Source organism: Nerophis lumbriciformis, linkage group LG24, assembly GCF_033978685.3.
Source record: "Nerophis lumbriciformis linkage group LG24, RoL_Nlum_v2.1, whole genome shotgun sequence".
NCBI lineage: Eukaryota > Metazoa > Chordata > Actinopteri > Syngnathiformes > Syngnathidae > Nerophis > Nerophis lumbriciformis.
The window spans coordinates 14,118,977-14,135,443 of record NC_084571.2 but is presented as its reverse complement, the minus strand read 5'-3'; the positions used below and the strand labels follow the sequence as shown (position 1 = coordinate 14,135,443).

Genomic DNA, 16,467 nt, shown 5'->3' with positions numbered 1-16,467 from the left:
TTGCTGTTACATTACACTCATACGTCTTGTGGACTTTGCCTTTTTCTAAGTTCTATTCAGATCAGGGGTGTCGAAAGTGTGGCAGCTATTTCTTCTAATGCTCCACTGTAAAAAATACTGTAAAAAATCATAAAAAAGTGGAATAAAAGAACAAATATAATAACGCATAAATTACACATCGAAACTATTTTTTCAGGGGGAAATTGTATAAAAACAAAAACATGAAAATTACAAAAAAAAATAATAACTTACACATGCCAGATAGATCTGAGGTTGATCTTGAGATTTGAACATTGAAAGTAAAAAATAAAATTTAAGAAAATACTTATTTTTACCACTTTTATGAGTGGGGCCCTTGTGGATACCCAATAATTTGAGTGGGATTTTTTTTCTTTTTTCAAATCGTCATTGTTCAAACAATAATAATGAATCAAAATCAATGTTATGAATTATTGATCTATTTAGGGCTCCAATTACTTCACATCAAATATTACACTTTGAAATATTTTTTCAGGGGGAAATTATTGTGTCAAAAAACAAAAACATAAAAAAAAAAACACCCCAAAAAAACTTTAAAGTGCCAGATAGATCTGAAGTTGATCTCGAGATTTGAACGTTGAAAGTAAAAAAAAAATAAAAAAATGTATGAGTGGGATTCTTTTTTTTTTTTAAACTGTCATTGCTCAAAAAATAATAATGAATCAAAATCGATGTTTTGAATTATTGATTTATTTAGGGCTCCTATTATTTCACATCAAATATTACAATTTGAAATATTTTTTTCAGGGGGAAATTATTGTGTCAAAAACAAAAACATAAAAAAAAAAAATACCCCCAAAAAACTTTAAAGTACCAGATAGATCTGAAGTTGATCTCGAGATTTGAGTGTTGAAAGTAAAAAACAAAAACAAAATACTTTTATAAGTGGGATTTTTTTTTTTAAACGGTCATTGCTCAAAAAATAATAATGAATCAAAATCAATGTAATGAATTATTGATCTATTTAGGGCTCTAATTACTTATATCAAATATTACACTTTGAAATATTTTTCCAGGGGGAAATTATTGTGTCAAAAACAAAAACATAACAAAACAAAAAATTAAAAGTGCCAGATAGATCTGAAGTTGATCTCGAGATTTGAGCGTTGAAAGTAAAAAAAAAACAAAAAAAACTTTTATGAGTGGGAGGCCTTATGGATACCCAAGAATTTGAGTGGGATTTTTATTTAGTTTTTTAAACTGTCATTGCTCAAAAAAGAATAATGAATCAAAATCAATATTATGAATTATTGATCTATTCAAGGCTCCAATTACTTCACATCAAATATTACACTTTGAAATATTTTTTTGGGGGGTGAAATATTGCATATTTTGTATGTTTGCATAAAAAAGCAACGTTTTCTTTGGTAAAAAACAAACACATTTAAAAACAATTATAATACAAGCTTATAATCGACGGACAGATCTGAAGTTGATCTAGAGATCTAAGTGTTGAAAGAAAAAAATATGTATATTGAGTGATATTAAAATTGTTTTAATAGTTGGAAAACACATTTTTATTGAAGAAAATTGTTTTTATACTTGCAAAATATTTTTTTTAATTGAAGAACATTTTTTTAATACTTGTAAAAAATGTTTTTAATTGAAGAAAATTGTTTTCTGTGATGTGACTTTAAGGTTTTACTACTTACGTATAAAATACTACACGGTCTAGCTCCATCCTATCTTGCCGATTGTATTGTACCATATGTCCCGGCAAGAAATATGCGTTCAAAGAACTACGGCTTATTAGTGATTCCCAGAGCCCAAAAAAAGTCTGCGGGCTATAAAGCGTTTTCTATTGGGGCTCCAGTACTATGGAATGCCCTCCCGGTAACAGAGATGCTACCTCAGTAGAAGCATTTAAGTCCCATCTTAAAACTCATTTGTATACTCTAGCCTTTAAATAGCCCCCCTTTTTAGACCAGTTGATCTGCCGTTTCTTTTCTTTTCTCCTCTGCCCCTGGGGGGGGACACAGGTTCGGTCGGTGCCCATGGATGAAGCGCTGGCTGTCCAGAGTCGGGACCCGGGGTGGACCGCTCGCCTGTGCATCGGTTGGGAACATCTCTGCGCTGCTGACCTGTCTCCGCTCGAGATAGTCTCCTGCTGGCCCCACTATGGATTGGACTCTCACTATTATATTAGATCTACTATGGACTGGACTTTCACAATATTATGTCAGACCCACTCGACGTCCATTGCATCCGGTCTCCCCTTGAGGGGGGCGGGGGGTCACCCACATATGCGGCCCTCTCCAAGGTTTCTCATAGTCATTCACATCGACGTCCCATTGGGGTTGTGAGTTTTTCCTTGCCCTTATGTGGGCTGCGCAGATGTCGTTGTGGCTTGTGCAGCCCTTTGAGACACTTGTGATTTATGGCTATATAAATAAACATTGATTGATTGATTTTAATACTTGCAAAATATTTTTCTTGATTAAAGAAATTCGTTTTTATACTTGCAAAATATTTTTTTTAATTTATGAAAGTTGTTCCGGAAGGAAAATATTGCATATTTTGTATGTTTGCATAAAAAAAGCAACATTTTCTTTGGCAAAAAACAAACACATTTAAAAACAATTATTATAAAAACGTATAATTGACGGACATATCTGAAGTTGATTTAAAGATTTAAGTGTCGAAAGAAAAAAATATATATTTTTAACACTTTTATGAGTAATGCCTTTTTAGATCCCCAATACTTGTAGTGGTAGATTTATTTTAAAAACGATCATGGCTCAAAAAATAATAATGAATCAAAATCAATGTTATGAATTATTGATCTTTTCAAGGCTCCAATTCAAATATTCCACTTTAAAATATAATTTTAAATTGAATAACATTTTTTTTGAATAGTTGCAAAATCTTTTTTTAATTGGAGAAAATTGTTTCTATAATTGCAAAATATTTTTTGAATTGAAGAAAATTGTTTTTATACTTGCAAAAAATTGTTTTTTTCAATTGAAGAACATTTTTTTTAGTACTTGGAAAATATTGTTTTAATTTAAAAAAAATGGTTTTAATACTTTCAAATATTTTTCTTAATTGAAGAAAATTGTTGTTATACATAAATATTTTATGGGGGTGGGGGTAATATTGCATATTTTGTATGTTTGCATAAAAAAAGCAAGGTTTTCTTTGGTAAAAAAAACCAAACAAATTTAAAAACAATTATAATAAAAACTTATAATCGACGGACAGATCTGAAGTCGATTTAAAGATTTAAGTGCTGAAAGAAAAAAATATGTATATTTTTAACACTTTTATGAGTGATGCCCTTTTGCATCCTCAATACTTTTATTTTAAAAACTGTCATTGCTCAGAAAAACCCAGGAAATTTCATCTGTTTATTGTTTTAAAAATGATTTTCTACAAAGTACAATTTATATCTGTTCTAAAAAATACCACTTTATAACAATTTTAATTTGCCAAGAGGTAAATAGTGTTAGGTCTGGGCTGATAACAAATTGTGCGTTTTTACAATGGAAAAAAAAAGTTTTTATTCTTGCGAAACTTTTTTTTTTTATCAAAGAAACTTGTTTTAATACTTGCAAACACATTTTTTTAATTGAAGAAAATTATTTTAATACTTGCAAAATATTTTTCTTAATTGAAGAAATCTGCTTTTATACTTGCAAAACATTTTTTTATTGAAGAAAATTGTTTTTATACTTGCAAAATATTTTTTTTAATTGAAGAAAACATTTGTAATACTTGGAAATATTTTCTTTAATTGAAGAAAACTGTTTTAATACTTGCAAATGTTTTTTTTTTAAATTGAAGAACATTGTTTTAATACTTGGAAAAAAAAATTTAATTGGAGAACATTGTTTTAATACTTACAAAATGTTTTATTACCGAAGAAAATTGTTTTAATACTTACAAAATATTTTCTATTGAAGAAAATTGTTTTAATACTTACAAAATATTTTTCTTCATTGAACAAATCTGTTTTAATACTTAAAAAATATTTTCTATTGAAGAAAATTGTTTTAATACTTACAAAATATTTTATTATTGAAGAAAATTGTTTTAATAGTTACAAACTATTTTTTATTGAAGAAAATTGTTTTAATACTTACAAAATATTTTTCTTCATTGAAGAAATCTGTTTTTATACTTGCAAAACATGTTTTTTAATTGAAGAAAATTGTTTTAATACTTACAAAATATTTTTTATTGAAGAAAATTGTTTTAATACATACAAAATATTTTTCTTCATTGAAGAAATCTGTTTTTATACTTGCAAAACATTTTTTTAATGAAGAAAATTGTTTTTATACTTGCAAAATCTTTTTTTTAATTGAAGAATAAATGTGTAATACTTGGAAAATATTTTCTTTAATTGAAGAAATTGTTTTAATACTTGCACAATATTTTTCTTAATTTAATAAAATTGTTTTAATACTCGCAAAACATTGTTTTTAATTGAAGGAAATAGTTTTTATACTTGCATTTTTTTTTTTAAATAAAGAAAATTGTTTCAATACTTGCAAAACATTTAAAACATTTTTATAATTTTTTTTTGCTTACTTGCAAAACATTTTTTTTAATTTTAGAAAATTGTTTTTATACTTGCAAAGTTATTGAGTTAATTTTAATTTATTGTTCGGTCACTTGACTTATGGAATATCGGCCCAGCTCTAAAACTGCTAGGTTTTGATCAAATGAACATGAAACTTGTTACAAATGATCTCCGTCATTTGCATTCATCTGTTCCTTTAAAAAGTAGGAACACAATTGGAGAAAAAAGACAAAAAGTCTACATGGTAATATGACATCATCATTCCAAACATGTCCGGCAGCAGCAGGCCTGAGAGTGTTTTACTTTCCTTGAAGTCGTCAGAGCATCAAGGAAAGGCTCTTATGATAAGTGGCAGCCATGAAATATGCACAGGCTGTCTTGCTGCCTGCGCCCCCTCCCCCGCCCTCCGCCATTGTTGGCCTCCTCCTCTCTCTCTCTCCAATCTAGTGAGCACGCTCCCCATCTGTCAGCCTCCGTCACTCTAATCTCTCTCTCTCTCTCTTTCTCCTGCGTGCACTCCGACAAACGCCGCAGTCGCCGCGCGTCCAATGTCAGCGGAAAGACGAGACCACCCCGGCACACGTGGCATCTTTTTATTGTAAGCCTGCTGTTTCCAAACACACATGGTAGAAAGCCTCTCGCTCGCCCGCCCTCTACATTATTGGCACACAGAAAGCATCCCTAGAAATGTAAATACTGAAAACTCTGGTGATAAAACACATTAATTCATGCAGGATTATTATTATTATTATTTATTCCTCTGTGTGGTGCACATGATATAAATATAAATATATTATATATGATGCACTTACACTGGGGGGCTTTCATCAACACATTGGGAAACCAGCAAACTTATTCAAAAAAAGTCACTAAAAGCTACTAAATCTAATATTACCTCTAAATATTGTGTTAGCATCCACACACTGGCCACAGCATCAATACAACAGGGCATTACAACACATTCAATGGAGTTTGCAAAAATTAAGGCCTTAAAGGGGAACTGCACTTTTATCATTTTTTTTATTTTATTTTGCTTATCGTTCACAATCATTATGAGGGACAAGAACACACGTCTTTTTTTTCTTCTTTTTTTTTTTACGATTTTAAAGATGATTAAAAAAACGCTTTCAAGATGCAGCTAGTTTGAGTCAGCTTTGTAGAATTTAAAGTCCTCTAAAACAACTTCAAAACCCTCCATCAACGTTTTATATACACACTGCGAGTGTATACAGTCCTGGTCAAAAGTTTACATACACTTGTAAAGAACATAATGTCATGGCTGTCTTGAGTTTCCAATCATTTCTACAACTCTTATTTTGGTTACATGTCCCTTGGCAAGTTTCACTGCAATAAGGCGCTTTTGGTAGCCATCCACAAGCTTCTGCTTGAATTTTTGACCACTCCTCTTGACAAAATTGGTGCAGTTCAGCTAAATTTGTTGGTTTTCTGACATGGACTTGTTTCTTCAGCATTGTCCACACGTTTAAGTCAGGACTTTGGGAAGGCCATCCTAAAACCTTCATTCTAGCCTGATTTAGCCATTCCTTTACCACTTTTGACGTGTGTTTGGGGTCATTGTCCTGTTGGAACACCCAACTGCGCCCAAGACCCAACCTCCGGGCTGATGATTTTAGGTTGTCCTGAAGAATTTGGAGGTAAACCTCCTTTTTCATCGTCCCATTTACTCTCTGTAAAGCACCAGTTCCTTTGGCAGCAAAACAGGCCCAGAGCATAATACTACCACCACCATGCTTGAGGGCAGGTATGGTGTTCCTGGGATTATAGGCCTCACCTTTTCTCCTTCAAACATATTGTTGGGTATTGTGGCCAAACAGCTCAATTTTTGTTTCATCTGACCACAGAACTTTCCTCCAGAAGGTCTTAGAGAGAAGTCCAGAGAAGTCAACAGGTGTCCTCAATCATAATCACTCACATGAAGTTAAGAGGCCATGCTATGAAGCTAATTTGATTTGATTGTAACTTTTCTACATCACCAAAATTGATAATGTATGTTGCTGTATGTATACTTTTGACCCAGCAGATTTGGTAACATTTTCAGTAAACACATAATAAATTCATATGTAGTGGAATGTCTGACCTTTGTACTCCGGAGAAAGAATTCTGCAACAGCTTACAGTCATAAGTCTATATTCATTTTAAAACAGATTTGTGTTTGATTGATCATTAATGTGTATCCATCTAATTATGTTCAATGATGTGCATGATCAAGGTATTCTGTTATTCCATTTTACTAATCAGAGGTGAGGCCACTAATTGTGTTCTGTGATATGGCTTTGCTGCAGGCTGATAACAGCCATCGCTCAGTGAGGGTCATAGAGGAATTTTACCCGACAATAACAACATTGGGGTTTTCGCCTCTATCTGCAGTAGAGTTTTGTAAGGAAGTGGCCTAGGTCAGAAATCCATCCCGTATGGTCCAGGGTTCTAAAACCCTGGAAGGGGGGTATGTAGTGGAATTTCTGACCTTTGTACAATATTTTGTTGTCTGTCAAAGTCCAAAGAGAACGAGGTCGAAAAGCATTAAGGAAGACAGGGCGCATCACCCTGACACTGTACAAGAGATCTTGATTGTTGTTATGGCGAAGAGAATGTTGATCCAAAAACAGCTGGCCCTTGACCCACCAGGGAACAGATAAATAACAAAGTAGACCAAGTCTAGGGATGATTCTAGCTCTTTCTTTTTTTCCCTGCTTGAGGGAACTCTTTCTTTTTCTCCGGAGAAAACTGTCTGTAATCATGGCAATTCAATCCAACCTTGTACCATTTGGTTATGAGTAAATTAAACTCTTGTGATAAATTCTCTTTTGTTCCTGCTTAAGATTTGGACATTCCACCACACATAAAAGAACCAAACTTCATGAATGTTTTTGTGACCAACAAGTATGTGCTCCAATCACTCTATCACAAAAAAATAAGAGTTGTAGAAATTATTGGAAACTCAAGACAGCCATGACATTATGTTCTTCACAAGTGTATGTAAACTTTTGACCACGACTGTATACAATGTAATAACAGACACCTTCATAACAATATGTAATATGTACAATATACACACTGCAAGTATATATATAATGTAGTAACAGACACCTTCATAACAATATGTAATATGTACAATATACACAGTGCAAGTATATATATATATATATAATGTAGTAACAAACTCCTTCATAACAATATGTAACATGTACAATATTTACCCTATTTTGGTCATTTTAATCAATGCTAGAACTGATTTTTTCAGTGCATTCATTTCCGTTTCCATAGCAACGCACTTCCGACTTCTGGCAACAAAATGTGTGTTCCTACTTCCGGAAACAAACGCGAGTGTGTGTTCTAATCATGGCAGACTTGGTAACAAACAACAAAGACAACTATTTTTGGACAAATGAGAATTCACAACCTTATCTTTTTGAAGCTGAATATACTGAGGATGAACTACTGCTTCTAGAAGCAAGAACTAAGGAAGAGCGGAATAATGCAAAAAAAAAAAAAAAAACCAAAAAACTTTTGTTTTCTTGTTTTTCACAATGATTGTGAACAATAAGCAAAATAAATCAAATAAAAAGTGCAGTTCCCCTTTAAGTAAGGGACCAGACCCACTGTACTTAATGCTGTGGCCTGTCAGTGTATTGCAGACATAATCTAACATGTAATAAAAACATTTCCTTGTTTTCTGGTGAAGAATGTGTCCAATAAGTGAATCAAACAGATATGGTCAGCTCGGTGCTGCGTGACACCAGATTAGAAGTACATTAGCTGCCCTGGAGGGTGGGGGGGGGATGTTAAAACTGAATACAAGTTATTACAGTAGGTAAGGTTGTATTTTTGCCTCATTCCTGTGAGAATCCTGCATTAAGGAGTGGGACTGAAGCATTAGGGAGTGGACTAGCGGCAGTGTGCTCAAACAACCGCCAAGTAGTATCTGCGAGCGTACAACATCATCAGTTTCTCTTTCGGACTTCTTTATTCACGCTTTAAGCCAGGGATGAGGCAAAAACTAACCCGGCGCCAAACATGACAAGAAGATTATTGCTATCTAAGTTGGATGGAGAAAATACAAGACAAACATGATTCTTCTTCAGAGCTGTCACATGCAGGAACACACACGCACTCAAAATCTCTTTTCGTCCCCCGAGCCGGGGACTCACTACAGAAGTTGCAACGCGGTTGCCCGGCAACACAGCGGATCACAGCAAACGTCATCAGACCCTCTGCGAGGGGGAAAGGCAGCGCCTCAGCAGAACCACGTGCAAAACATTCGCCCGGTTTCTCGTCCAAGAGCGCCAAGTCAAGGAAGCAAAACGGAGCCTGTGGCCGTCCAAAACACGAGCACACGGCCAGGCATGCGCGCAGCAAACGTCGTCCATTGGCGCACACACAACCAAATATGGAGTCAACAAACACGCAAGTCATGCGTCTGAAAAAACACACCAAAAAGGAAAATTACTGGCAAAACTCCACAAACATGATTTTATTCACGCCCAACCATTCGTCAATAAAAAAACCTAACCGATTTCTTCAATTTAAAAAATGATTTGCAAGTACAACATTTTTTTTTTATTCAACGAAAAAATTATTTGCAATTAAAAACAATTTTTTTCAATTAAAAAAACATTTTTTTCAAGGTAAAACTTTTGGCTGTAATATTCCACCCAGCGAGATCCACACACTTGGACGTAATTTGCATTTCACAACGACTGCAGGGTCAATTCAAGACCGTCAGAATGACTGTTATTTGCGCATGGTGCCGTCCACCAAAAGTAACAAAGAAGAAGATGCAGGTAGGCATCAATAAATAACGTTGCATGATCTACAACGAGGGGATAGTAACATAAACGTGTTAACTTACAGGTTGAGCTTGTTTCACCTCGCTCCATTTTGCTCGTCGTCTTTGTTATTTTTGGCGGACGGCACCATGCGCAAATAAGAGTAGCTCTGACGGCCTTAAAATGACTCAACAGCACCACCTGTTGTTGTGGAGTGTGAAATACGGCTGTGCAGGGTGGAATATCACTGCCAAAAGTTTACATCTGAAGAAAATAGTTTTTACACTTGCGAATAATTTTTTTAATTGAATAAAATTGTTTTAATACTTGCAAAACATTTTTTTTATTTGAAGAAAATTGTTTTTATACTTGCAACATATTTTTTTTAATTGTAGAAAATTGTTTTAATACTTGCAAAATGTTTTTTTTAGAAGAACACTGTTTTTTTATTGAAGAAAATATACTTGTGAAATATTTTTTTAATTGAAGAATATTGTTTTAAAACTTGCAAAATATTTTTTATTGAAGGAAATTGTTTTTATACTTGCAAAATATTTTTTTAATTAAAGAAAATTGTTTTTAATACTTGCAAACGATTGTTCTTAATTAAAAAACTTGTTTTTATACTTGCAAAACATTTTTTTAATTGAAAAAAATTGTTTTAACACTTGCAAAAACATTTTGTTATTAAAGAAAATGTTTTTTTTACTTGCATAACATTTTTTTATTGAAGAAAATTATTTTTATACTTGTAAAATATTTTTTTAATTGAAGAAAATTGCTTTTATATTTGACAATACTTTTTTGTAATTGAAAACACTTATTTTAATAATTGCGAAAACATTTTTTATAGAAGAAAATAGTTTTTATACTTGAAAAATATTTTTTATTGAATAAAATTGTTTTTATACTTGTAAAATATATTTTTAATTGAAGAAAATTGTTTTTATATCTAAAAAAAAATTCTAATTGAAGAAACCTGTTTTAATAATTGCGAATACTTTTTTTTCTTGAAGAAAATGTTTTTTATACTTGCAAAACATTTTTTTTATTGAAGAAAATTGTTTTAATACTTGCAAACTATTTTTTATTGAAGAAAATTGTTTTAATACTTGCAAAAAAAAATGTTATTGAAGAAAATTCTTTTAACACTTGCAAAAAATATTTTTCTTGAAGAAAATTGTTTTAATACTTGCAAAATATTTTTTTTATGTAAGAAAATATACTTGCAAAACATTTTTTTTCTTGAAGAACATTGTTTTAATACTTGCAAAATAGTTTTTTTAATTGAAGAAAACTTGTTTTTATACTTGTGAATGATTTTTGTTTTTGAAAAAACTTGTTTTTATATTTGCAAAATATTATTTTATTTCAGAAAAAATTGTTTATATTGCAAAATATTATTTTATTTCAGAAAAAATTGTTTATATTGCAAAATATTTTTTTTATTAAAGAAAATTGTTTTTAAACCTGCAAAACAATTATTTAATTGAATACAACCTTTTTTATACTTGCAAATTGCTTTTAATTGAATAATATTTTTTTAAACTTGCAGAAAAAAAACAACACATTTTTACTTATACATCGTTTAATTTAAGAACATTGTCTTTTTGTTTTTTGACTTGCGAATCGTCGGGCGTGAGTAAAACCATTTGTGTGTGTTAGCGGAGTTGTACTAGTGATTGACTGCACATGCTAGTAGTCTCTCTAGCTAACTAACGTGTGCTGCATCTCACCGTCACACAAACATCCGCCATGACGGCGAGACACAGCCAGCAGTCCAACTTATTGACATCTGGCCAGTCTAGAGAGTCATGCACAAGAAGGTCAGGCATTCCAATGTAGAAGAGAAGAAGAAACAAACAAACAAGAAGGTTTCTTGCCACGCTTTAAAGAACTGCAAGCCAAACGCAGAGCGTGCTGGAAGAGCCAAGGAGTGAAATTCCCCCAAAAATAATTGCAATGCTATTTACTGTTTTGTGTGTGTTGTTGTTGGTGTTTTGACCACAAATGTTGTTTTTGTTTGTTGATTGGACCACAAATGTTGCTCACACTGCATGTTCTGCACAACCAACCATAAATAAATATGCTAATTAGTAGATTGTTCCTTTTTTTTTGCACGCAACAAACAATGCGTGGAGATTAGCAGGAACTGGCTGGAGGTTTCTGATGACTTCAAGTGGACCAAAAGCAACTTTTCTTACATATGGGAAGCTGTTTTTGTGTATTTATGATCTGCGTAAGTCTTTGAAAAGGTGAAATCGGAGCATGGAGGCATGCAGAGATGTTTATAAAACATTATTATTTATTTTTTTAAACCTGTCATGTTCAAAAAGCAATAATGATAATAATAATCAGGGTTGTTTTGAATTATTGATCTATTAATTACTTCAAATTAAACATTACACTTTGTAATATTTTTTTGGGGGAAAATATTGCATATTTTGTATGTTTGCCATACAACAAACATCATTTTATTTAAAACAAAGTGCATAATACCAACAAACAAACCACAAAATATTAAATTATAATAAAAATGTATAATTGACAGATAGATGTGACGTTGATAGAGAGTTAAAAAAAATAAAAATACATTAAAGTCTTATTTTTAACACTTTTATGAGTAGAAACTTTTGGATCCCCAATGATTTAGTGGGATTTTATTTATTTTTTCCAAAAACTGTCATGTTCAAAAAATAATAATGAGTTCAAATCAGGGTTGTTATGAATTATTGATCTATTAAAATTACTTCAAATTAAATATTCCACACAAAATATAATATATATACTGTATATATATATATATATATATATAAATATATATATATGTATATATATAATATATATATATATATATATATATATATACTATATATATATATATAGTATATATATATATATATATAATATATATATATATATATATATATGTAATATATATATATATATATATATATAGTATATATACTGTATATATATATATATATATATATAGTAATATATATATATATATATATATATATATATATATATATATATATACATATACAGTATATATATTATATTTTGTGTGTTTCCCATACAACAAAAACAATTGTATTTTAAAAAAGGGCCCAATAACAACAAACGAACCAAAAATATGAAATTATAATAAAAACTTCTAAGCAATAGATATATATAAAGTTGATTGAGAGTGTTTAGAATAATAATAATAATAATAAAATGCATTTATGACTTATTTTTAACACCTTTATGAGTGGAAACCTGGATCCTCAAAATTTTTTGTGGGATTTAATTTTTTCAAAAACCTGTCATGTTAAAAAAACAATGATGAAATAAAATCATGGTTGTTATGAATTATTGATCAATTATAATTACTTCAAATTAAATATTAAACTTTGAAATATTTTTTTGGGGGGGAAAATATTGCATATTTTCAAGATTTTTTTTCACAAGAAGGGGATAAAATATAAAAAAATAAAATACATCACATTTTTTTATTTCTTATGTATGACTCATTTTTCAACATTTTTATAACTGAGGTCCTTCCGGGTCCCCGGGACCTAACTTGAAGGGAGCCCTACAGGTTAGAAAAAAATCTATGAAAAAGATAAAAAAATGGACCCCCACATGCTTTCATTTTTCCTGAGTGGGAAAATTTTGGACACTCCTGGTTTAATCCATAAACTACTCCGCGCTTTGGCTGCCATTTTGGTTCAATATTGTCAAATCTTCTTTTGTTGCATGCAAAACAAATATGTAGTTTTTATGATTAGAGAAGAGGCAGATTGCAGCAGTGTGAACAAGAAATGTGTGTGTGTGTGTGTGTGAGTGTGTGTGTGTGTGTGTGTGTGTGTGTGTAGCGTCCGTGCACGTTCAATCAAGCCTGCTCGGCGGCAGGGTCGGCGGCGGCGCTTCCAGGGAACTCTGGGTTGATAAAAGAGAATCCTTGGAACTCGTCCTGGTCCAGGTTCTGAATCACTTCTTCGTCGGGAGGGGTCAGCACCGGCGGGTGGCGGGTGAAAAAACGGTCAAAGTTCTCAGCATCCCGCCCACACTGCGGAGGAGGACGGGGTGGGGGAGGGGGACGCACAGGGAAGGGGACGTGGGGGAATGGAGCAGAATGGATGGATAAAGGAGAGGGACACAGAAGAAGGAGGGAGTGGCGGGTTGAGGCAGGGAGTGAGATGACATCACCTGAACATGGTTTCAAATAAGCCCTCCTACTTTCTAGGGATGGAACCATGAACCACAGGCATTATGGTTACTGTTCAAATACTTTCTAGGGATGCAACCATGAACCACAGGCATTATGGTTACTATTCAAATACTTTCTAGGGATGGAACCATGAACCACAGGCATTATGGTTACTGTTCAAATACTTTCTAGGGATGGAACCATGAACCACAGGCATTATGGTTACTGTTCAAACACTTTATAGGGATGGAACCATGAACCACAGGCTTTATGGTTACTATTCAAATACTTTCTAGGGATGGAACCGTGAACCACAGGCACCATTGATAGTATTCAAATACTTTCTAGGGATGGAACCATGAACCACAGGCATTATGGTTATTATTCACATACTTTCTAGGGATGTAACCATGAACCACAGGCATTATGGTTACTATTCAAGGACTTTCTAGGGATTGAACTATGAACCACAGGCATTATGGTTACTATTCAAATACTTTCTAGGGTTGTAACTATGAACCACAGGCATCATGGTTACTATTCAAATACTTTCTAGGGATGGAACCATGAACCACAGGAATTATGGTTACTATTCACATACTTTCTAGGGTTGTAACCATGAACCACAGGCATCATTGTTACTATTCAAACACTTTCTAGGGATGGAACCATGAACCACAGGCATTATGGTTACTATTCACATACTTTCTAGGGTTGTAACCATGAACCACATGTATTATGGTTACTATTCAAATACTGTCTAGGGATGGAACCATGAACAACAGGCATTATTGTTACTATTCAAACACTTTCTAAAGATGGAACTATGAACCACAGGCATCATGGTTACTATTCAAACACTTTCTAGGGATGAAACCATGAACCAGAGGCATTATGGTTACTATTTAAATACTTTCTAGGGATGGAACCATGAACCACAGGCATTATTGTTACTATTCACATACTTTCTAGGGATGTAACCATGAACCACAGGCATTATGGTTACTATTCAAATACTTTCTCGGGATGGAACCATGAACCACAGGCACCATTGTTACTATTCAAATACTTTCTAGGGATGGAACCATGAACCACAGGCATTATGGTTACTATTCAAAGACTTTCTAGGGATGGAACTATGAACCACAGGCATCATGGTTACTATTCAAACACTTTCTAGGGATGAAACCATGAACCACAGGCATTATGGTTACTATTCACATACTTTCTAGAGTTGTAACCATGAACCACAGGCATCATTGTTACTATTCAAACACTTTCTAGGGATGGAACCATGAACCACAGGCATCATGGTTACTATTCAAACACTTTCTAGGGATGAAACCATGAACCACAGGCATTATGGTTACTATTCACATACTTTCTAGAGTTGTAACCATGAACCACAGGCATCATTGTTACTATTCAAACACTTTCTAGGGATGGAACCATGAACCACAGGCATTATGGTTACTATTCACATACTTTCTAGGGATGTAACCATGAACCACAGGCATTATGGTTACTATTCACATACTTTCTAGGGATGTAACCATGAACCACAAATACAACATAAATACAAGCTACAATCTAAACTTATGTAAACACATTACTTTCTCACCATTAGCTAGCACCGCTATTTGCTATCTTAAATGCTAACATAAATATCTATGTAATGTAAACCTATGTAAACACTGACATATTTCCTTGTGTTTCCTGAACCTACAGCCTGAGCTCTCGTACAAGAGAGAGATAAATATAAATATTCATATTGTACGTCTGTTGCATTTAAAAATAAAACGCGGTTAAAATATTTTGATCAACAATACCGTGACGATAACGATAACTGTGATGATTTTTTAAAATGGTGATGTGGTTCCATCCCTAGCTCCGTGATCCACCCACTGTGGATCTGCATCAGTCCGTGTGGGAAATCAATGAAGTGAAACAAGACCAGTGGGTTCCATCCCAGCATACTTCATGTTGTGCCAGATATTTGAAACCTATTCATTCTTCACACACAAGCAGAAGTCTCAAACATGCTGTGGAAGTGCACTCCTGTAAAAGTTATTTCCCAGTCTGACCCTGCAGAAGGAGCCTGTAAGCCCAGGAGGTGTGTGGCCCCTAGACTACTTATTCACTCTGCTGGGGGACCGAAGACACGCCTTTTCCATCTCTGTGCTCGGCTTTAAGGAAGAAAACAAGTTTAGTGTGACAAGGTCACCCCGAGGACAACAACAAACTCATTAAATCTGTGTCTCTGAGGACCAAATGTTTAGAGTTTGGGGGAAATATGAGAAATATCCTCAGCTAATTACTGCCTTTTAACGTGTTTTGGGGAACAATGTTGCTAAGTGAGGAGTGCAACTCAGGAATGTGCATTGACAGAAAATGTTATTTACGTAAATATATTTCCCTTAAAACAATCTTTATGTCGGACAATAACACACCTCTTTCCCTTTCCTGTGCGTTCTAAAGAGTGAAAAACTGCTAGCACAAGGCAGCTAACAATGCAGGTAATGGAGATTCCACCAATAAAGCGCTCTAAGAAAACAACAACATCCTACAACGCTCCTGCATATAAACCAAACTACAGCGACATCATTATTAGGGGTGTAAAAAACTTTTTTTTTTATGAATCGCGATTCTTATTTGTAACGACTTTTAATCGATAAAGAAAAGTCCATTATTAAAAATATATATACATATATATTTTTATATATGTATATATACATATATTTACATATTTTTTTTTACATATACATATATATTTATATACATACATATATATATATATATATATATATATATATATATATATATATACATATATATATATGTATATATATATATATATATATATATATATATATATATATATATATATACATATATTACCCGTCCTGTCCAGCTACTCA

At 32.9% G+C, this 16,467-nt stretch overlaps 1 protein-coding gene across 2 annotated transcripts in view; it reads right to left on the bottom strand.

The window, feature by feature from the left end:
- The window catches only part of prkcbb (protein kinase C, beta b), a 282,211-nt gene that overhangs the window by 14,685 nt on the left and 251,059 nt on the right, over nt 1-16,467 (bottom strand). Inside the window, exon 17 of one of the 2 annotated variants that reach the window (XM_061981612.1) lies at nt 12,470-13,408. The exons of the other annotated variant lie outside the window; for it this stretch is intronic. Coding sequence (XP_061837596.1) covers nt 13,232-13,408 — 177 coding nt within the window. The 3' untranslated portion in view covers nt 12,470-13,231. Of the gene's footprint in view, nt 1-12,469; nt 13,409-16,467 lie in introns of those variants that run through there. 2 annotated transcript variants of the gene reach the window in all.